The sequence below is a fragment of the Triturus cristatus genome, chromosome 6 (assembly GCF_964204655.1).
Source record: "Triturus cristatus chromosome 6, aTriCri1.1, whole genome shotgun sequence".
NCBI lineage: Eukaryota > Metazoa > Chordata > Amphibia > Caudata > Salamandridae > Triturus > Triturus cristatus.
In genome coordinates this window covers 403,353,750-403,377,987 of record NC_140589.1, presented here as the reverse complement: position 1 = coordinate 403,377,987, position 24,238 = coordinate 403,353,750, and the positions used below count along the sequence as shown (strand labels likewise).

The 24,238-nt window shown below is 44.7% G+C and overlaps 1 protein-coding gene across 6 annotated transcripts in view; it reads right to left on the bottom strand.

Annotated features, from left to right (window-relative positions):
• Positions 1–24,238, bottom strand: part of ARHGEF10 (Rho guanine nucleotide exchange factor 10) — an 869,022-nt gene that overhangs the window by 542,867 nt on the left and 301,917 nt on the right. For 5 of the 6 annotated variants that reach the window (XM_085610812.1, XM_085610814.1, XM_085610811.1 and 2 more), the window contains 3 exons: positions 19,404–19,520; positions 19,154–19,268; positions 16,383–16,495 (listed from right to left, as the gene is read on the bottom strand). In XM_085610812.1, coding sequence (XP_085466938.1) covers positions 16,383–16,495; positions 19,154–19,268; positions 19,404–19,520 — 345 coding nt within the window. The remainder of the gene's footprint in view (positions 1–16,382; positions 16,496–19,153; positions 19,269–19,403; positions 19,521–24,238) is intronic. The other variant, XM_085610815.1, reaches the window with a different exon arrangement.

The window sequence follows — 24,238 nt, the reverse complement described above, 5'->3', positions numbered from 1 at the left end:
TCTGCACCAATATCAACAGTTGCAAGAGTGCTTGCAAACACATAACACCTTCCTGAGGTCATGGATTTTTCCACCCTGGAGACATTTGGAAATTATCTGACTTCTTTGTGGACTTCTTTGTGGCTGCCATTGTCTTGATCAGCCCCTCAGAATCGCAATACCTGCTAGTGGTGCTCCTGTTTATCATGGAGCAGCCAAAGAGAAGTGTGCACACTTTTATTGAGTCCAGTAGTGGCTTATGGAATCTCTGTGATATGGCACTGTGACCCTGATGTTTTTACCATTTGTTTTTGCTTTTCATTCAAAACTGACAGTGCCTGTTTGTGGGTTTTTTCCTGTGTGTGAATCAGCTTTTTCTGGAGCACTCACAGAGAGAATTCACTGGCTGGCATAGCAGCCTTGGGCCACCTTACCAACAGGCTCTCTCATCTCCTGCGGCTGGGCAGGGAAGCTACCTGTTTCTGCTCTTCCCATGCTTTACTGCAGTCAGCACAGGGAGCAGGTAATGGTATGCATATGTGTAGTTTAACTCTGGGAGCTTCCCCTGCATGTAAAGCCACCACCATAAGCATGGGCCTCCAGAGTGAGTCTTATGGTTCCCCAGACTCACTGTGGAGACTCCAGATTGGGGAGATTAAAGCATGCAGTGCACTTGCAGGTCTCCTGGGGGAAACAACAGCCAGAGACACCCCATGGAAATTAAAAGATACTTTGCCATGCAGAATCCGAATCCAATGAACCCAGAAGCAGGCCCAAAAACGCTCAAGGTGGGGCCAGAAATAAATGACAATATCTCTGACCATGATGACCAGTTTTGAATGGGGTCTTTGCTCCCAACTCCTGGTGCGTGTTCCACCCACCATAAGTGGCAAATAATTTTTCTTGATGATTTTGCAAGGCTCCTTCTCCCTGGACACTGCTACTTCCTCCTGCAAGCAAGGAGCTTTCTGGACTTGCCCTTCTCTTGCAAGTATTCCCCTGGCCATGGTCTTTTTGCAGCAGCACCCTATGGCCTTCTAGACAGGCTGTTCCCCGTGACGGCACTCCCATGGCACCTTGGGCATTCAGTCAGCCAAGGATGCTTGTGTGCCCAACAGGAGTCATTGGAACTCACGTCAAATGTATCCAATTATTCGGGGGCGTGGCTTGGACTTCACTGAGCATGGACGCGTGAGCTCTGAGCTCCGTGTCGGCCGTGCGAGTTATCCTGATTTAAATCTTCCTGGCGGCGTCGGAGTCTCAGAGGGGGACCCCCCCCCCCTGACGGAGAGGTGCCTGCCGGTGGGTTGAGCTTCGCGCCGAGGCACGGGGGGGCCGCCCGGATCGGCGACTGCTGTGGACCTGCTTGGTGGGGCCCGGCCATCTTGCCTGCAGCCTGTGGAGGGCCTCACATCCCCGGTGTTGCGTGCGAAGCAGCCCCGCTGGAGGTGGGCAGTGACCCGGCTGGTGCGGACCATCGGCCGCGCTGCGGCCCTCTGGCCCAGAGGTGAGCAGGGTGAGCGGTGTCGGCCCAGGCGGGGCGTGGAGGATCGCGGACGGCTGGCGGCACAAGCGGAGCCCGCGAAGACCGGGGAGGCGCAGATGTGGCGGCTGCGCCAGCAGTGGTTGGAGCTAAGCTGGGCCCGGCATCGACGCCCCGGGGAGCGGTTAGGAGGGCAGACTGCGGCCCGCGGCAGGAGCGGCGGAGGAGAAGCTGTGCGGGCACTGCGGGGATTCTGAAGTGCTGGACACCCCCCATAGCGCTATCGCGCTCCCGCCCCCCGCGTCTTGGAGTGGGAGAGCACCGGCCCACGGGAGGACTAGCGAGGACTGCGACCTTTGTGGTTTCAACTTCAAGTGGCAGTGCAGGTGACATGGCGCCTTCTTCGTGGGCTTTTGCTGCAGTTGGCGCTGTATGGGGAAATTGCAGTGAACGGTGCACCCCGTAGCTTGAGTCCCTTGGGCCTTTCCGTCAACAGCAGGGACCCGCTGCCTTTGCCGGTGTTGGTGCCGTGCCAGATGAGCCTGCACATTCTAAGCCGATGAGGGAGCCCTTAATCAACAGGAACGGTCGAGTGCATCGCTGTCTCCCAGTGCGCTGAGTCAAGAGCAGTACCGGACTCGACAGCACATGACAAACACGGAGCAGCCACAGTCACAACATACGAGCACGCTCCCATCGCTACCTGGCTTGGAAGCCCTGTGGCCCGGGATCGCTGGCGGGGCGGGGTCTTGGAGGGCACCTCGGCATGCCGGTGCTGGAGGGGGCACGGATCCGCTGGCGCATTGGGGCCGGCTGCTCCCCCCATTACTGCTGAGTTGCTATCCTACAGATCGCGCAGGCCTGGACGTGTTGGAGTGGTTGGCTTCCAGTGGCAGCAGCGGGCGACCCTGATGAATGGGTCACGGAGAGCTTGATTAAGTAGCTGGGGATATTGTAGCTACAACTGCGAGTGCCTCGCCCTGGTTGCGACGAAAGGCGATTGGGGCGGACAGCTTGCTGGCGGAGCAGGGTGCGGTTCCTCTTCCTGGTGGACCGGGCGGGAGGCGCGGTTGGAGCGGCACCCCCCTGACTGGCGGTGGTCGATGCTTTCACCCCTGCGCTGTGTCTGATGGATTGGGGGAGACCTCTGTGGAGATACAGGTCAACTGGAACTGTTGCTGTTGAGCAGGGCGGTCGTGCGCATTTCTCGCACTCTGGTGATCACTGTGTGGGCTCGTCGTCCTTTGAGCTGGACTGCTGTGGTCGGGGCCCGGCCATGGGGAAGCCGCGGCACGGTCAGGGGGCGGCGCAGACTGAGCACAGGGAGGACCCGCCTGACTCTCAGGTTCAGGACCCGGCTGGAGCCCTGGCGGCGGGACTACGGCAGCAGCAGCTGGATCAAATCCTCAAGGCCATATCGGACTCGAGGGAGGCACTGTTCCGCGACATAGCACAGGTGTCCACGAGCCTTGGATTTTTGCACGCTGATCATGGCAAACTGGTTGACCGCGTCAAAAGCACGGAACTCAAGCTTGAGACGCTGGAACCTGCCCAGAAGGCGACGGAGGCCTCACTGGGTGACTTATCACGTAGAGTGCAGATGTTGGGGAAGAGGGCCGAGGAGGCGGAAGGGCGCAACAGGTGCAATAATGTATGGGTGGTGGGCCTTCCCGAGAGACTTGAAGGGGACAATATGGTTGATTTTCTGGAGAAGTGGCTGCGAGAGGTGGTGGCACCGGAAGGATTATCGCAGTTCTACACCCTTGAGAGGGCCCACCGAGTGCCGTCTCGCCCGCCGGCTTTGGGCCGTCCCCCTAGGCCGGTGGTTGCATGCCTGCTGCACTTCAGGGACATACTGCGGAATACCCGGACATCTGGCCCATACAGAGTGGATAATGCCTCGGTCTCCCTTTACCCTGATTACTCCCAGGAGGTCCAGCGGAGCCGCTTCTCCTTCATGGCAATTGAGAAGGCCCTTCGGGCGGAGGGGATCCAGTATGCTCTGTTCTTTCCCGCACGTCTGAAGGTGATGGTGGACGGGACTTCTACATTCTTTGACGCGCCAGACGACGCATGGCACTGGCTGGAGCAGTATCGTGCAGGTGGGGGCGGCACTGGACAGCGAGAACTGGAGTTTGGGGCCCAGCCAAGGCCTCGTCAGGGCCGCCGCAATAGGAAACGTGTGGCGAATGGACATTGGGGACGACGTCGAACACCTGCCAGAGGTTACGCCAGGCACTGCTGATGGCCTATTGGACGAGTGACGATGCCTGTCTACAATTGGTCTACAATAGGGGATGGCACGCCGGGGGCTGCTCTGTGGCTCAGTGGGGAGTGGCAGTGGTTCTGATGAAGATAGTGGGAGACCTGGTTCCTGGTTGGGACGGGGGGCGGATTGGGAGGAGGGGGTCTCTTAACCAGGGGGGCCACCAGGGACGGGACGCTGCCGGGAAGAGGGGAATATGACGATTGAGGCCTGACACACAGGCTGGGCTGGTGGGATCGCTGTCCGGCTTGTGTTGGTGCCGGGTCACCACCTCTACCTCACACCTACTGTGAGTCTCTGGTAGCTACCAGGGTATTTTTCTTCGTTGGGTCTGTGTTTGGATGGGTAACTATGGTTTAGAGCCTGTTCTGGGGAAGGGAAGGGGGGGTTTGTTGGGGATGTTTTGCAAAGGGGGGGTTTGTCAGTGTGCCCGCTGGCCGTATTGGCTTGTGCTCTGTTGTATCCTTCTATATGGCGACCCGACTTGAGTTAAGATGTGTCACTTGGAATGTGCGAGGGCTGAACTCCATGAGAAAACGTTATAAAGTACATGCATATTTGGTCCGTAGGGGGATCCAGCTGGCCTTCTTGCAGGAAACACACGTTGACCAGGCGGATGGGCGGGCATTACAGAGGAGATGGAGGGGACAGTTGTTTTACACTACCTTTTCAGCCTTTGCTAGAGGGACTTTAATTTGGGTAAGAACCGGGGTTCCTTTCCAACCCTTGACCACACTAGTAGATCTGGAGGGGAGGTTTGTGTTGGTGTTTGGCCGCCTAGACGGCAGAGATGTGACATTCTGCAGTGTATATGCCCCGAACTCCGATCACACCGCATTCTTTGCGCGGCTGTCTGGGAAGCTGGCGTTGTACTTTGCTGGCACGGTGTTCCTCGGGGGGGACTTTAATTCTGTTACTGATGTGGAGTTGGACCGTTCTCACCCCCCACTGGCTCAATCAGCGGTACGTAGAGTGGCCAAGGTGAGACGGGACTGGCAGGAAGCTTGGGGCCTTATGGATGCCTGGCGGGTACAACATCCGTTAGACAGGGACTACTCCTTTTATTCAGTGCCGCATGACTTACATGTCCGGCTTGACGTTTTTTTTGTGTACCCCGGGAGCCCTGGAGCTTACGCGCCATAGTGAGTATCTGGCAAGGACACTCTCGGACCACAACCCCTGCTTGATAACGATACTCTGGTTGCAGCAACAGCAAGCGATCCCGACGTGGCGTTTGAATCCGGTGACGCTGGAGGATCCAGTATTTAATGCGGAGTTAGGGGAGGGCGTGGAGCACTACTTTCTAAGCAACTTGGAGACGGCGACGAGTAGAGCTCAGGAGTGGGACGCGCTTAAAGCGGCTTAAAGCGGTGGTGAAAGGGATTTGCATCTCGTCCGTAGCTGGGACGCGCAAGGTGCTGCTACGGGATATTGACCGGGCTGAGGCGCGGCTGCGCCAGGCAGAGTTAGACGTAATTATATACAGAAATACAATGGTATAAAGGAATTAATACACACTTTATTTTAGAAAAGAGCACATTTAATTACTCTCTCTTTAGTTTGTCAATCTAACTGATGTATATCAAAACATTTTTAGCAATCTACATAAATAATGATATCTAATTAGGAGGAAAACACAGAACATGTGTACAAAAATAAGCACTGAGATTAAAGGAAAAAACCTAACACACTACACCTAGTACACATACGCTAACCCCACAAATACATTCCACTAGTGTCCTCCCACTGATTCAGGACGGACCACTAGGAGGTAGTCCACACAGTATACTGTAAATCTATCCGTCAATGTAGACCTTCTCAGAATACTGTCGCGCCGTATCCAATCATAACTTCATATTTGCGACTCCTCCTTCAAATAATGTGTCTACACAATTGCGTTTCGGCCTTAATCTTTCCTTGGCCTCCTCAGGACAGGGTTAATACATGACTGTGCCCACACTACAAGAAATATATACAATGACCAAAATAAATAAATAAACCAATGGTATTACTGTAACCCTCCATGCCTCCCGAGCTGGTGGTTGGTGATGATAGTGCCCGCACAATCGCTAGTGAATCACAATCTCCACAGTCCACTCACCAAAAGTGACAACAACTAGTGACCAAAAGTGCCCAAGGAAAAGAAGCAGTCTAGTCCTGGTCTTCCGTGAGACCCGCTGTGAGAGCGGGAGAGCAGGAGAGCAGCAGTAACAGGCAGCGATAGCATCCAAGCGGAACCGAGAATCGCGGGGTTCTGAGAGCCGGGAACCAAGAACTGAATCAGGAGCTAAGCCGCGTTGGAGCCGAGGGAGGCTGCTGAATCCGGGAGACTCCAGCAAGGTCCCAGGTGAATCAGAAGAAGTGACTCTCTCTGACTGGAGAGTGGTTCCGGTCAGCTGTTCCCAGTTGGGGGCTGAAGCTGCCAGCGCGGATTTCCTGCTCTCTTCTGCCGGTTTGCTTGCTGTTGCTGTGGCCAGTTGATCAGTTCCTTGCGGTCGAGAGGGGGCGGGGCTGCGGGGGTGCGAGTGCCTCCAGCAGGAGCGTCAGTGCTCCTGCATCGGTCCATCTTTTCCACGTTGCCCATCAGTGGAGCCACAGTAGTCGGGGGGAGATAAAAAGCCACAGCCAGCCTGCAAAATAGCTAGCAACCCAGCTAAGACCGCCAAAAACAGCGCTACAGCATAGTACCAGCCCAACAGAGTCACCTGCAACACTAATCCCGGTCTCTAACTCCGGTTTCACTTATGAGATCATCAAAAGAGTAAGTCTACCTGGCAAAGAGAGTGTGCCCGAGACTGTGAAATTTTAACATAATCTAACCAAGCATTAGGGATGGCCCCCAAGAAACTTAAAAAGAACCTGGAACTTAAATTGAGACCAAGAGTGACCCTAGTTAGCCCGTGTGCCTCAGAAGGAAGTGGAGAGAGCCCGGAGACAAGCCCAGGAAAAAAAGCAAAGAAAAGAGCAAAAAGATGTGTGGCCGTAAGCAAAAAACAGGGTGGTAATGCCTCAAGTTCTCTAAAAGAATTTGTGGGGAAACAATTTAAAAAAGATTTCTCATCAGCAAAAGCCCCCGATCTAGAAACAATAGAGGCTGCGCCGCTAAATGAGAGGGTGAGTAAAAGTGGGAACGGGATTGTGAACATTTCCCTACCGCTTGAAAATCACACAATTGAAGCAGTAACTATGGCCAATCAGTCCCTACAATTTATATTGTCGTCACCACGGCTGTCCTCTTCACCACGAGGTCTTCTTATTTATGAACAAGAGACAGGACACCAGGATACCCTAATTTCAGAGGTGGACTCAATGATAGAGGAAGAGGAGGAACCAGGTAGAGAGTTAAATCAAATGAGGAAAGAAAAGCAGAACCCGCTTGAGAACTCGAAAAAAACTGCGACAGAACAAAGCGTGGAATTAAATCTAAACTCTGAACTAAATTTGGAACTTTCTGCTACACCTGCCTCGTCGATGCGGGACCTCATGTTAATACTACAGAGAACTCTACAAGGCCTTCTAGAAGTCACGTTGACAAACAATGATATTCTAAAAGTACAGAAAAAGTACCTAGCTAAGATAGAGAGTGAGCTACAGGGGATTAGATCCCAAATGCCTTCTATGGTAAGACCAGTCCCGGATACTGATCCTCAGCCCCATGGTAGAGGAACACCTCGAACCAGCCGACTTACCTAAAGAAAAATCGGAGGTCTATATTTCAAAATGGCCAATGAGAGTAATAAAAAGAGGCGAGGTCTCTAGATTTATGCCAGCAAACAGAGTAGGGCGAGTAGGAAGGAAACCATTAAAAAAGGATAGTAACAAGGGAAGTAACAAGACAGTGAAAAGATCAAGGGCGGGGGAAAAGGCACTCAACCCCATCAGGAGTATAATAAAGAAGAAAATCCCAGAGAAACAAAATAAAAGGGCGCAACTAGATAGCAATACAAGTACGCACGAGAAACAAGTTAGAAATAAAACTCCACCTCAGCCTAAGAATCCCGGTAGTTGCTTGGGTCATGGCTATGGAGGAAATAATCAAACTAGGAATACTTCGGTGGTAGGAATTAATAGGCCCACAAACCAGATAAATAAGGTACAAATGATACAACAGCAGGCAGTAAAAGGTGCAAGGAAGGAGGGTAAGTGGTTATATTTTGAACCAATACCAATAGGTAAAGGGGGTAAGAAGTCAAGGAAGAGGTTGCCGCTAAACAGGTCACAACTTCTGCAAGCGTTCGCCAAGTGCCCAAATTTGAAAGGGATAGAGTCAAACGATTTAAAACAAGTGGGATTTAGGCAAAATATAGAAGGAAAGGATGTGACCAGAGTATTGATGTACTCGGACCTGGTAAAGATTACGATTGAAAAAGCAGAGAGTGAGGTACAGAAAGAAGGGATACGGATACTATCCGAAGAGGAAGTTCAAATAGAAGTAGAAGGGATAGAGCAGCAGGGTAAAAAACATTTAAGGTACCATGCAGGATTAAGAAAGAGACAGGTAAGGACAATTGATATGGAAGAAGATGAAGGAGCTGACTTGCGAAACCTAAAAATAGTAGTAAATAATTCAGATGTGGAAAATTGGTGGGGGAACTGGAGTCAGGGATCATGCCACGGTGGTCCCTCAAACAGGTATACTGAGGGGCGGGGGGAGGAAGGACACCTAGATGACGTTGAATAGGTAAAAGGCATGCCGCATGGCATAAGAATAGCTTCCTGGAACATAAATGGTCTCGGAGATCAATTCAAACAAGAAAACATAAGGGAACTAGGGAAAAACACCGAGATCATCTGTATCCAGGAAACTTGGCTATGCGGCAAGACCCCGACATTTGTTGGCTTCCGCCAGTTTAATCGCTTAGCAAAGAAGCAAAGATTTGGGCGCCCGGCAGGGGGAATAATGACATTGCTATCAACCAAAATAGTGAAAAAGGTGATCGAAATAACTGGAAAATGTAAATGGTTACTCGCATGTAGGGTAACCTTATCTACCTCTGACAAAAAGAATACAATGGTGCTGTTAAATGTATATATGCAATGGGGTTCCAGAGAGGAATATGCTGTCGAAATGGGGAATTTTAAAGATGATATGGACATAATTTGTGAAAAATATGGCATGGATCTGATCATATTAATGGGCGATTTTAATCATAAACTGGACCCAAAGAAAGTAGATTGTTGGTCCCAAGAATTGCTGGAGGCTTATGATATAATACAAGCAACTTTCCCAGACTGTGTATGTACATCCAATGATATTCAGCTGGGAAATTATTTGGGGTCTAAAAGCCTCTTTTGTCTAAACGGAAGATCAACCTTAGACTGTCCAGCAAAGAAAACATTTAAATTAGGTTTGCAAAACTGCCCAATAGATTATGTATTTACGACACCCTGGTGCTTCCAACAAATTCAAGATTTTAGGATTACTAATAGAGAAGGAAGTGACCATAACCTCTTAGAATTAGGGCTCCCAAATGTACATTTGAACCACTGTAATAAAGTTATTCACCAAGAGGTGGGATACCCCAGGCAGATCACCACAAGACTAACAGAAGAGTATGTAGCCCGGCTAGTAAAACTGCAGCAGAACTTAGATCTGGGCACACTAAGTGGCCAGAGCTTGGATTGGTATGTGGGAAAAATTGAAGAAGTGGTCCAAAGCCTCAGCGATGGTCTGAGGAAAGAAAAAATAGATGATAAAAGGAACCAAAGAAAGCCGGAGAGACAAGAAAGATGGTTTACAAAGAATTGTTTGGAAAAGAAGAGAGAATTGAGGAGAACAGCACGTAGCCTAAGTATAAAGTATGATCAGGGTAAGGCTGATACCCTCTTGAAATTAAAAAGAGATTATAATATGTTAATTAGGAGGGCAAAAAGAGAGTATAAAGAAGGCTGCTGGAAAGAGCTGCTTGAGACAATAGAAACAAAGAATATACGCCAGTTTTGGAAATTAATTCAATCAGCAGTAGATCGCCCAGTGGCCAAAATGAATTGTGTGGTAGAAGAAGCAGCTTGGGAGGAATATTTGCTGGAATTATACAGCCCAGGCAGAGAACCAGAAGAGAGTTTGCAACCAGATTTGAACGGTCTGGTAGCAGTCTTAAAATCCGACTTTTCGGCCTCTGAAGTGAAAAAAACGATAAAACGTTTAAATCTAACAAGGGCAGCAGGTCCAGACAACCTCCCTGCCCTGATAATTAAAACTCAGTTGGACTGGTGGGCAGAATTCTTTGCTAAGATGTTCCAAGTCATTTTAGAAACTGGGAAGTTCCCTAACAATTGGAAGGGTGCAATAATAAGGCCCCTACACAAGAAAGGCGATATGCAAGCCCCAAAAAACTATAGATTAATTAATCTAATAGATATTGGGGAAAAGATCTTCGCAAAAATAGTATTAGAGAAACTAAAAGATTGGGCAGACCAGAACTCAATGGTACCGGTTGAACAGGGGGGATTCAAAGAAGGTCATTCCACTATAGACCACTGTTTCGCCCCCTGGGCACTTGCCCGGAAGTCAATAGAACAAAGGGAGAAAATGTATTGTTGTTTCGTTGATTTCAGGGCAGCCTTCGACCTAGTGGATCGTAAGAGCTTATGGGAGTGCCTGATAAAATATGATATACCGGAAAGCCTATTGATCATCTTAAAGGAACTACATAGAGGGAACTGGGCCCAAGTAATAAAGGACACTCAAGGGTCACTAACAAAGAAAATAGCTATAAGAAACGGGCTAAGACAGGGTTGTGTCCTGGCCCCCCTGCTTTTTGCAATATTCCTAGCCGACCTACCAGCAGCGCTGGAAGTAGAAAGAAGCGCAAGCCCTAGAATGAACGGAAGGAAAGTAGTAAGTCTTTTATATGCCGATGATCTTGTAATAATTGATCAAACGGAACTTGGGCTCCAACGGAAATTAAATGCTTTTAAAGAATACTGCGAGGCAAAGTTTTTAGTCGTAAATATGGATAAAACAAAGATCTTATGTTTTGGCAAGAGAGATAAAAAATTTAGTTGGTATTTAGGACAAATAAAACTGGAAATAGTGAAAGAATATAAATATTTGGGCCTTTGGTTCGACAGCTCCCTAAAATGGTGTACCCACCTAGAAGCCCAAAAAACAAAAGCTTTTTCATCCATCTGTGGGCTGAAAAAATTTAACAAGGATTATGGGGATATGTCGCACAAACCTATGTTAAAAGCTTATGAAGCCATGATCCCACCCCAAGTACTGTATGGGGCAGAAGTCCTCCTTCTAAGGGGTAAAGGAGAGTGGGATCGGGAGGAGGGTAAGGCCCTAAAAATGCTATTGTCCCTACCAAGTTCTGCAATGGTCCAGGCAATTAGGATGGAGTTAGGAACAATAGCATAGAATAGCCAGGTTCAAATGTCCTTGATAAGATTCTGGAAACGCCAGAAACCAGGGGGAGTGCAGAAAATCTCACACTGGTGTAGCGAAGAGATCCAGCATAGTAACTTAAATTGGGCAAAAGAAGCTAGAAGGAAAATCCAGGTAATAATAAGGAGTTTAAATGTGAGTACTATACAGCACTCCCTGGACGTAGAATTCACCAAGACGTATCTCAAGTACCAAGGCATGGAGCAGTCAAGGAATAATGATTTAGAGTACCTGAGGAAGAAAAAAAAAATCGGTCCAATATATAATAAACTCCTGGGTAAAGGCTGCATGGTATCCATACCTTGAAACTCTGCCAAACCATGGGCTTAGGTGTGAAATCCTAAGGATAAGAATTGGCATTAACCCATGGTTAACGGAGGGAAGAATAAAGTCAGAGATGTTACACTCAGATGGAACATGCAAATGCGGCCTTGGGACCAAATCTGGAATCCAGCATATACTGCTGGATTGCCTTACAGTTTTAGAACTGCGAAAATTGTTTTTACGCCCAGTATTTTTAAAATATGGAATAAGGTCACGAGCCCAAGCCATTGTGTTACTGACAGAAATGATAAGTCTTGACATTGCTATAGCACTTGGAAGCTACATAAAAGGCATACAGTGTTTTGTATGTGATAAACTTAAGCAAGGGTAGAAATTTCATCTATGCTCAAAAACCCTTACCCCAAGTATATAAACAATAAAGCTTAAATATTAGTTATAGATTAATTGGTTTTAATCAACTGCTGCTAAAGAGAAAGGATGTGGAAAATGAATCCCCCTAAATGAGAGTATCAATGATACCGCCGACTAACAACTTTTAAGGTTATTTTGATTATTTAACTGTGTATTTAATAATGAAAATATGGATGCTACCAGGAAAGAAGGTAGTCACCGGCCCCTTCTTAACAAAGCATTAAGCTAAATTAGTTCTAAGGAATCAGGTGGTTTTATTTGTTTATGTCACGGGTACTCATAGTACGGCCCGCGGGCCGTTGGCGGCCCGGCAAGCCTTCCTTGGCGGCCCGCGGACCTTGCAGACAGTGCCTGTGCCCTGTGCTTGTCAGCGAACACCGCCGGTTACAGCAGCGCGGAGCTGTGAGGCCGGGCGATTCTTTTAAAGGCCATTTACTTGTTAATGAGGCTTTGTTGTATTTCACCTCTTCTTAGCACCCCTGCATCTCCCCTCTCATTGAGTGGAGATGCAGGGGCGCTAAGAAGAGGTGAAATACAACAAAGTCTCATTAACAAGTGAATGGTCTTTAAAAGACCAGTGAAGTACTTGGGTGAGGCGGCCGTTTGCATTCCCTGGAAGCCGTCTCAGCGCGGGGTGAGGTGACAGAGGACAGCAGGGTGAGGTGATGGAGGGCAGCAGGGAGTGAGAGCAGGGGGTGAGGTGACAGCGGGAGGAAGACAGAGTGCAACAGAGGGAGGAAGAGGGAGGGAGAGAGAGGGAGAGGAGGAAGACAGGGAGAGGAGGAAGACAGGGAGAGGAGGAAGACAGGGAGAGGGGGGGAGACAGAGAGGGAGGCAGAGGGAGGGGGAGGGAGGGAGGGAGAAGGAGGGAGACAGAGGGAGAACGGAGGAGGGAGGGCGGGAGACGGAGTGAGAGATAGATAGAGAGGGCGGGAGACAGAGTGAGAGATAGATAGATAGAGAGGGCGGGAGACAGAGTGAGAGATAGATAGATAGATAGAGAGGGCGGGAGACAGAGTGAGAGATAGATAGATAGATAGATAGATAGATAGATAGATAGATAGATAGATAGATAGATAGATAGATAGATAGATAGATAGATAGATAGATAGATAGATAGATAGATAGATAGATAGATAGAGAGGGCGGGAGACAGAGTGATAGATAGATAGATAGATAGAGAGGGCGGGAGACAGAGTGAGAGATAGATAGATAGATAGATAGATAGATAGATAGATAGATAGATAGATAGATAGATAGATAGATAGATAGATAGATAGATAGATAGATAGATAGATAGATAGATAGATAGATAGATAGATAGATAGATAGATAGAGAGGGCGGGAGACAGAGTGAGAGATAGATAGATAGAGAGGGCGGGAGACAGTGATAGATAGATAGATAGATAGATAGAGAGGGCGGGAGACAGAGTGATAGATAGATAGATAGAGAGGGCGGGAACAGAGTGAGAGATAGATAGATAGATAGATAGATAGATAGATAGATAGATAGATAGATAGATAGATAGATAGATAGATAGATAGATAGATAGATAGATAGATAGAGAGGGCGGGAGACAGAGTGAGAGATAGATAGATAGATAGAGAGGGCGGGAGACAGAGTGAGAGATAGATAGATAGATAGAGAGGGCGGGAGACAGAGTGAGAGATAGATAGATAGATAGAGAAGGCGGGAGACAGAGTGAGAGATAGATAGATAGGGCGGGAGACAGAGTGATAGATAGATAGATAGATAGGGCAGGAGACAGAGTGATAGATAGATAGATAGGGCGGGAGACAGAGTGATAGATAGATAGATAGATAGATAGATAGATAGATAGATAGATAGATAGATAGATAGATAGATAGATAGATAGATAGATAGATAGATAGATAGGGCGGGAGACAGAGTGATAGATAGATAGATAGAGCGGGAGACAGAGTGATAGATAGATAGAGAGGGCGGGAACAGAGTGAGAGATAGATAGATAGATAGATAGATAGAGAGGGCGGGAGACAGAGTGAGAGATAGATAGATAGATAGATAGAGAGGGCGGGAGACAGAGTGAGAGATAGATAGATAGATAGAGAGGGCGGGAGACAGAGTGAGAGATAGATCGATAGATAGAGAGGGCGGGAGACAGAGTGAGAGATAGATAGATAGGGCGGGAGACAGAGTGAGAGATAGATAGATAGGGCGGGAGACAGAGTGATAGATAGATAGATAGATAGGGCAGGAGACAGAGTGATAGATAGATAGATAGGGCGGGAGACAGAGTGATAGATAGATAGATAGATAGATAGATAGATAGATAGATAGATAGATAGATAGATAGGGCGGGAGACAGAGTGATAGATAGATAGATAGAGCGGGAGACAGAGTGATAGATAGATAGATAGGGCGGGAGACAGAGTGATAGGGCGGGAGACAGAGAGATAGATAGATAGATAGGGCGGGAGACGGAGAGATAGATAGATAGATAGGGCGGGAGACAGAGAGAGATAGATAGATAGATAGATAGATAGATAGATAGATAGATAGATAGATAGATAGATAGATAGATAGATAGATAGATAGATAGATAGATAGGTGTGCATACCGGGTCTGGTGGCTCAGTAGATGAAGGCGTCTGCTGCAGTGGCCTGTGTTCAACCTCATGGTCATAGTTTTTTTTTGCTCTAGCCCCGCCCCCTCCCCCACTGGCCCCGCCCCCACCGGTGCGGCCCTCAGCCAGAAACCACACTGTAAATTTGGCCCCCGAGAGAAAGTTTGTGAGTACCCATGGTTTATGTGATCCTTTTATTGTATGGTTTTACTGCTTATGAGATTTTACATGTGTTTAAAGATTATGGTGTTAATGAAATGTATTGTTGTTGTATGATATGATCACTTTCATGGCATTAAGTTGTCAAATAAAGTATTCTTGACAGTCTACTTAACTGGATCTACACAGGTCAAATCCAGCAATGAATGTGCATTCAGGGCCCAGAAAGTGACATTAGTGGCTTTTATATATTGTGCTAATCCAAACTTACATGTCAAGTATGACTGTTTATTTTACCCAAAGTGTACCTACAGTTACGCACTACAAGCATATAATTCAGCCAAGAAGAAAGGGGACGTTGGACATTTTGCCTTGGGTTCCTAACTGAATTCCAAGGCCTAAGAATGCCACAACCAATTTAAACTGGGCACTATATGTAACAATGCTACCTGTGCACTGATGCCAGGCTGAGTCAGAGAGGAGTCTTCCATGCTCAATCTGTGCATATGTTTACCTTTAACCAGCTCAGTGCCTCTTGCCCTACCTGTACATCACCAGACCTAATTTTAAAAGGTTGGCACTGGCAGTGGGTTAGAATCCATTATGGAGGCTCACTCATATCAGAAATCAAAGCTCTGGAGGTTGAAAAAACAAAACACTGGTGAGTTTATGGTCAGAACTGGCTCGTGTACAGCATATATAGAAAGTAACATAGTAAATAGAATGCTTTCTACTGAAAGTTAAAGCTGTGAACAGTGTTTCTTTTATCTCAATATTCTAATCTATATTCAGAGGCTATAGATAAAATCGTTTTCCGTTACTTGTTTTGTGCCTAGAGTTATATGAGTGAAGGCTCTTTAGAGTTATATGAGTGAAGGCTCTTTATCATCTGAGTACAGAATTTCACAGAACAGAACTACATGCCATGTGTAACTATGTATTTGAAATGTATATGTATTGTAAACACTTTCCCAGGGTATATTAGAGAAAGTGCTGATGTCAGCATAAGGCACATGGCAATTTCAAAACCAGTAGAGTCTCAGATCCTCTCCTGCTTGAGCTTTTCGAGGATCAAAAGTAGAAAAGAAAGGTAAAACTGTTTCTGAAGTAATAGATTCTGAGTGCTTCTTAGCTGTTAGAGCAGACAGACATAAAAGAGGATTGAATGAGGCAAGGTGCTCGCTAAAAATAAGATGGCAATTAAGAATCAAATACTAAGCATGTACCTTTGAGATCTACAAAGAGTATATCTTCCACAAATCATTTACCCCTCATTTTCATTCTCTACCAACTTTTCCATGGTCAAGTTACCCAGTTCTGACACCTTATATCAATGATCATCACAGGGAAATTAACCACTTTCAATTAAATAAGAAGGATGGTCTTAGATAACCAGAGGGTGGATGTTTTCTTAGAGGGGACAACATTGCCATCCTTGTCCTCCACAACAACAAGGAGACATTTAAGATTGGTTCAGAACCAAGTACTTATTACTTTAGACAGGTATGAAGCCCATCATCAATGCAAAACCACAAAGAGAGACAGAACAACGGATTAGGACTACACCGAGTACTATCACTGAATGGTAAACAAAATGAGTAGGTACCTTCATGCTTTGTTCGAGCACCTGAAAAGTGAGAGCAGTGATACAGTTTGCTCAGTCATGCAAGACAGGTTATAGTGCCTGAAACATTAAAAGAGTGATAACATGCAGCTACGTGTTAATGGCTTCTCCTTTGCATCATCACGTAAAAATATTTTCCTTTTAAATCAATTGTCATATTGAGATGAAAAAACAATCACCTGTTGTTGTGATAATCCTTCTGGCATGGGAGTCATTATTGCTTCTGTATGCATACAGTCTACGTCAATAAATACATTCATTTCCTCATCCTCAAGGCATGCTGATTTGCGATCTGAAATGAATAACATATAAATTGTGCAAAAAAGGTGCAGTGAACCAAATAAACCACACTGTATTTTAAGTGGTGTAATTGCTATTCTAGAGACAATTGCATTGTTTGGAAAAACTCTTTAGACTTAGTACGAGATATGTAGTATTGGTTAGAAAGCACTCAACTGCAAAAAAGATCTTAATATGAAGATCAACAAAGTGAGGCGATACAAGCTCAAGATCTCACTGCTTCTACTTTATATTTATTTCTTCATGAGTTACCCAACCTGAGTTATGAGAAATGGAACTCAAAGCATTTTAAATGAAGTGCAGATTGCAATGTATTGCTTATCATACCCTAAAATGTGGCTTTCAATTTCTCATCTTTCCCTGGTCATGCTGCATGGCAGGTACAACAGAAGCATTATTTTTTTGTTCTGAAACAGGTTCCTTAGCTTGGGGGACTGTTGGTTGTCTTAGTCCCACTGCACGCTCAAAAAGAGTGTGTGTCTTTTATCGGCAAATAAATCAGTTCTCCATCTGGAATCTATCTGGAATGCTTCTGTGTTCTTAGTTCTCTACCAGGATTAGGCCTACTGCAGATAATGGAAGATGAATTGCCAGCTCGACCTGCTCCACTGTGCTGTCTGTGATTGCCAGAAGGGCATCACGTGAGCACCATCATGGGCATGACACAGTTTTGAAGCAGCAGCTATACAACAGCAGCACCTAGCCACCCACCAACTGCATTGTTGATCACCTGCACCAACAATTAACAAGGTTAGCCTTATTCTGGTCCGCTGTACTTATAAAACAACTAGCCCCACCACCCTGCACACCTGAGCGCAATAATACAGTCACTATGTACAAAACAAATAGTGGAAATATTTCTGAAAATGTTTGAATTAAAAATATGCTACAAAACAACAAATCTACAATGAATGGTGTGTCATTACAGTAAACATCAGGGTGAACATGGAAGTTGGACGGTGTTCTATGTAGGGCAAAGCTTTATGTGGAAAATTGCAGATTGCATAATTAATGTGATATTATGGATAACTAAAAGGCATGTAAACTTCAGAAATATTGTAACGTGTGTCTAATAAAGCAGTTGTATCAACGTGGAGAAAATCTGGGGGGTTTTCTGCATAGCAAGCCCTAAATTTTCGGCATTTTCCGGATGCTAAATTTGGGGGGTTTAGCACTCTGTACATCGTGACTCTAATATTGACTGCAAAAATGCATGGGTGCTCTGACCCTAAAATGGTATTGGTAAAATAGATGTCACCAAATTAGTCTATGTAACTTTCCTGTAAGACCATGGTAGATGGTGCAGAAATTGCACCAGCGGCATGTACATTAAATATCATATGTGGGGTGCAGTCTGTATTTATACCACCCACATGGATAACAAAATGATATGGCTACCAAAGCAACCAGTTTGCTCTGGCTGCAGCTTGAAAGCATTGCTGTGACACATTGCAGGGGAAAATGCCTTTTTGACCTTAGTGACTACAAAATACACCTTTGTCCTATATAGAGCTTTGGCGTCAAACCAGTGGCTTTAGTGGGAGTTTGATGATGATGTATCCTACTGTGAGGAACTCTTGCAGACTTCAGCCTTGGAACTTGCCCCACTACAGTATTCTGACTTCCAAAGAAAGACTAATTGAGAAGGTAAAAGCTCTGAACGGATGAACCGGTTGGAGTATACAACCTCCTCCACTCCATTGCAGCTGGCCTGAAATCACGTTTAGGTCCTGGTCAACAGACAACTGTTGTGTTTCAATGGCACTTTATTTTCTCCTTACCACTTTAAAAATTATATTTCATAATCCCTTTGTCTGGCTTTTTGGTGCCTTTTTGCTTCTTAACTTTTTTCTATTTTTTGCGATTTGTTTTGGAAATGTTCTCCTGTTGTGTTCTTTAAAGTATTGGTACTGTTAGAACTTAATACACACTTGCCCGGGATTGCATGAAGTGTCATAGCTACCATGGGATGAATAGAGACTGAATTAGAATTGTGTTTTGGCCTAACCAGATTGTTTTTATTAAGTTGGTAGCAGCTGCTCCCTCCCAAATCAATAATCCAATTTCTGACAGGTGAATTGAAATGAAATGCAGGGCCAGCTCACTGGAGCAATTGTGGAATTTTTCTAAGTGGATTTTTTGTGGCTACTTGTGGATTAAGGTGAAACACAACTTTAAGTGGACCAAATTGTCTAGTACACATTCAAAAACAAATTTTCCAACGGATACCATGGGAAACATAATTATTAATAATTGTTCAAATCTGTTAATTTATAAGAATAGAAATCACAAAGTTCCTTTTTCACTAGCAGGAAAGAAGGCACTGTGCGGAGGCCATTCTTTGTTGCTTGAGGAAAAACTGAGTCAGAGATGATGTGGGTATGTACTGGGTCACTTGTTCCTACTTTAAAGGATAAGTGGAGGGCATTAGGTTAAAATGTGGATGAAAGTTAAGCATATGCCATTTTCCTGATGTTCTTATTTTATAAACAGTTGTTATATTTATAGAGATGGTGAAATAATGAGTTATGTAATCCTCAAGGTACCTTAGTGATGAATGATGTTTACTTGTTTGTTACAAAGCTGGGACAGAGGTTATAACTACTACTTAAAGAGCACAAGACAAAAATATGTGTTAAAGGCGACATACCATGAGGTATGAAGGATTTGGTTCGAATATAAGAACGACCCTTCTGTACAGCAGCTCTAGTTTTCTCAAGTCCATCTTTTGTGCCGTCTTTTGCAGCCTTCATCAACCGCTGCATCTGCAAGAGAAGGACAATTATTGATTTACATATTTAGTCATTTTAATATACATTCAAAAATTATTTTGAGGTTTTACTGTTTTTCCAAGGTCATCATGCATAATATAGCTCGATATCAGTTTGAAGGCACATCACCTTGACTTCATGTTTTTGTTTTAATTGCTGAATTTCAACAGCTCCCACTCTGTTGGTCATCAAATCTTTCATCTTTTTCTCGTAGTGCTCCTTTAAACGAGTTAGGTCTTGAGAAAGCTACATAAAGAAATATAGTACACACTTTACAAAGCTAGTTTATTGGCAGATTTAGAACGACAACATATTTTCAAGGACTTGACCGTTTACTACGCGATCTAGAGTTTTTAATGAATAAATGAGCAAATATACCAGCAGAAGAGATATATGTTTTAATATATCACACTTAAAATCTAACAGTTAAGCATTTTGCCTAAATAATTGCTCTAATATACCTAGGAAATTAAGTTAAATAAGCACATTCATTTCTTATTCCATATTAAAAACACAGCTCAAACCCTCCATATGCAAGAACACAAACTATAAGCACTACATATAATTATCAAGAAATCGTACCCTATATACAGATACATTTTGAGCTTCAACAAACAAAGGCACACACCTTTCCTTGCCATGGATCTCTATTACATTTCTCTGGGGGAAAATATATCATACTAAACTATTTGCTATCTAAAAATAGCATAGGTAATCATTTCATAGGGATATGTTAAAATAGTAACAACATGTAGGCATCAAAACAATGCAGGCCTCTCATTTGAACACATTCCAAAATATAATAATGTCTTACATTTTCCCAAAAATTAAGTAGTGAAATAATTTTTTGGGATCAACTACTTTTAGAAGTAGTTTTCTGCATAGTGAATGACATTTTATTTAATTAGATTTAGTTTCAACTTTATTGAATTTTATTTAATTAGATTTCATTTCTTTAGAATGCAACGCCCAAAACCTACAGTAGTAATAATTTCCAATTCACTGAAAATGGAGAAGCAAAGTAAAATTCAAAGGTCAACATCATGTTACAATCTCAAAAATGTGTCCACATCGTTGTCAAGAGGAATTCAATATGAGCTGAAAATATTGCCTACAGGCCTTATTATGACTAAGGCAGTGTGGTAGCAGGCCACCACACCAGTGTCCCGCTCCCGCACTGCCAATGTCCTAATTAGACCGCCCTCTGGATTCTAACTTAACTACAGATTGGGCTGTCCTGTGGCGGCTGGCCCATGGTGGTGCCTGTTTAATGGCAACGCCATTGCAGGTACATGCAGGACATGGACTTGTGCATGCATCCCCTTGCGCAGATGCAAGAGGTAGGGCCTGCTTTGTTTCCTCTCCGCCACACTTTTGATGGCAGGCTCCCACCATGAAAACCGTGTCAGAGGGGAAACTCGTAATATGATTGGCTGGGCCGCAGAGGCCCAAACAAGCATATTGGGGCATCAAGACCACTGCAACACCGCCAGGGATCTCTGATTCCTGGCAGTTGAGGTGGTGCCAATGCGGTATGACCAAACAAGTTGTAATGGGGTTGTCGGACAACCAGTGCCCGCACCGCCACTGTGGCTACTTCGGTTTGATGGGTCACCATAGTCCTAAAAAGATCCTAAGTAAATTCTGTACTTTAGAGTACTTCTTAAAATCTTGAAAAATTGCCAACAGGACTTTTGTGATTCCTGATGAGCCCTATAAATCCCGATATATACTCCAAATAGAGGAGTAACCCAACAGTAATAGGTATTCCTTTTAGCGGTAAGTTTCTAAATTTTAAAACCTGGCCTTTGTGAATCTGACTAAGAGAGATCTCTCACACACAGTCATGGATGCATCTCTATAAATCAAGGGGAGCAGAATGATAATAATAAAACATATAACAACTCTAAAACAGCATGTGTGCATCATATGAAATATTAAACTATGCTGGAAAGAAACGAGGACTCTAGGAATACGCAAGTGCATTTAAAATACCAAATACCCAGATTAATTTCCTTCCCAGGTCCCGGGCAAAATCCTGGACAGCCTGCCATTTTTTTTAAAGAATGAACATACATGCAATACATGTGATAACAAATGGAAACACAACCCCAAAATCTTTGCAGGACTGACAATGTTAAAAGGTCAACAAATAAAGCTCTCTGGCCAAAGTGGTGTGCATTATTATTTGTGATATTCTTGGTACAACAGTACTTCAACAGTAATCTGGGGGGACACTATGACAAGGGCATGTTGCTATCACATGTGTACAGGTGCTCAGGTCACAACAGACCTGTACAAACCTCAAAGTACTATTATGGGCCAACAAATTAAAATTCACTAGGCAACATTTCCAATATATTTCTGTCATACATATCAGATCCTGTGCTAGTATTATACCGACTATCAGGGCAACACGTGAGGTCATTTGATTAACATTAATATGAAAGATTGCCAATGATTTCCCCAATGAAGCACAAAGAAACCACACGCACCGAATGGCACGCAGGTCTTAAACTCTATTTTGTGAAAGAATTGTGCTGCTACAGATCTTAGGCCATGATATCAGCATGGAGCAGTAATTTATAATCACAATGAAAATATGCCTTGTATCAAAATACAAAAAATTCATTTAGCTTACATACATAATATTCACATTACATATTAAGAAACAAACAGCAATCATTGCTTAGCTAAAACAGTAAGAATAATCAATCAATAAAATCACTGCTTCTACAATAGCCATTATATCACATTCTTTAACCTCGGGTCATTCAAGATCCCTTCACCAAGCACATCTTTCCAAATTAATAATCTTTAAAGGACTAGGGGCACACACTGCTGGTATATTAACGTAAACTACCCTTTACTTTGGGGTAAATGTATCTTGTGATATTTTCAGTAACTTACAAATAAGGACGTTATCATCATCGTTTGGTGCTGATACGTCTGTGTATTTCTAGACTCATATCCTGGTTGGTTTCCCATCTTCAACAGGAAGCAAAAGTTGGTATCCAGGGTGCTTCAATGCTGCTTACATATCATCAGGTTATGTTGATATGCCAACCTTTCCTGCCAGCATTGTTAAGCTCCCGTGGAGAGTGATTAGGCTGTGGAAACTTGGAACATCCCTCCTTACTTTGGAGTGGTACTGGACCTGATTAAATATATGCAGCATTTCAAGCACACCTAATCTCTCATGCAAAAACAGACCTATAGTTCTTTCGAAAACACATTACTCAAAAACGACCTTTTAACATCATAAATTAACAAATGACATTTAATTTGATTGCATTCACTTCCCTACATATCATTCACATAAGGTCTTCGACTGATGATATTTCACCCACCCCTTCATCTCCACCTGCACCTCCAAACTATGGAACCTTTCTCTGTTCAGACTGACCTTACCAGCCTGGCCAGTTTCCTCCCGACATCACTGCGAGAGCTAAAAAATTATTTTTAAAAAGTAAGTAGACAGTTTACTGATATAAAAAATAAAATGCATTATCTGGGTCTTAAGCCTGCTTGGTTCTGAAAGCAAGTGTTAGGATTTGGGCTGATTTTCTTTTAACTGTTCAAGTCTGGACAATGATGTTTGGCTGAACAGATGGCCATGTAATTTCCTGAAAGTGCTTGTTTTTATGTCATTGTGTTATTGAGTTTGGGTGAGAGAGTTAAGAACGATCACATGAGTGAGTCAAAAGTGAATATGTGAACTATTGTGACACACCTTTGTTGCTGGAGTTAGGACAGTTTCTATATTTAGGGTACAATATGAACCAAGTTGATGTCTGTGGGATCAGTAATGAGAGCACAGACTAGAACTGAAACAATTCTACATGTATTTTAAGACCCCAGGTCCACAGTACTCAAAATCCTCATATTCCCTGTTGGAAATGGCCCTTTTTGCAGGGTTATTCCCAAACGTTTTGCTTCTTCCTCCTTTTGTTTCCTAACCTGTGGTTGTTGGGTTTAGGACTATGGGCACTTTTCCACTGCTGATCAGTGTCAAAGTGCAAGTGCTGCCTGTGTAAATTGATATTGTGATTGGTTCTCCCTGATTGGCATACTTGTTTTACCAGTAGGTCCCTAGTAAAGTGCACTGAGTGTGCCAGGGCTGGTAAATCAAATGCTACTAGTGGGCCTGCAGCACTGATTGTGCCACCCACATGTGGCAGGCCTGAAAAGATGTCTCAGGCCTGCCACCGCGGTGCCTGTGCGCAGTTTATTAACTGCCATGTCGACTTGGCAAGTGCACCCACTTGCCAGGTCCTAACCTTCCCTTTTCTTACACATTGGGCACCCCTATGGTAGGCCCAAGGTACCTCCTGGGCAGTGTGCAGTGTATGTGAAAGGTAGAACATGTATTGGAGTGTGTAACATGTCCTGATAGTGAAATACTGCCAATTTCATTTTTCACTATTGAAACGCTATCTTGCCCCATAGGACAGAATGGGGAATGCTTTGTAACATTTTACAAGCAATAGCTTCCCATAGGGATAAGATGGAAAAATTGAGTTTGGTATCCATGAACTCAGAATTTGATAACACATCTTTTAGTAAAGATGTTTTTTAAATTGTGTGTTTGAAAATACCACTTTTAGAAAGTGTCTATTTTCTTGTTCAACCATCCTGTGTGATTTTGCCTGTTTGTGGATTGGCTGTCTGGCTTTGGAGTGATCGGAGCTGGGGAGGTGCAATGGCACCAGGAGTCAGCACTAGGCTAAATAGGCCTGATCTGCATTTGGAGTGGTGGTAGGAGTATTACCTGTACCTGAATAGGGCTGTGCATGACTTCCACAATGCTGGCTCTGCCCCCCTGTGGTGTGTCTGGAGCAAAGGCTCACATGGACAATGGATGTTGTTGTGCACTTGCACAGTGACCCCCAAAACTGGTTTGAACTGGGCTCAGAGCCCCATGCACAAAGAGAACAAAGACATTTTGGGGTATAAGTATTCAA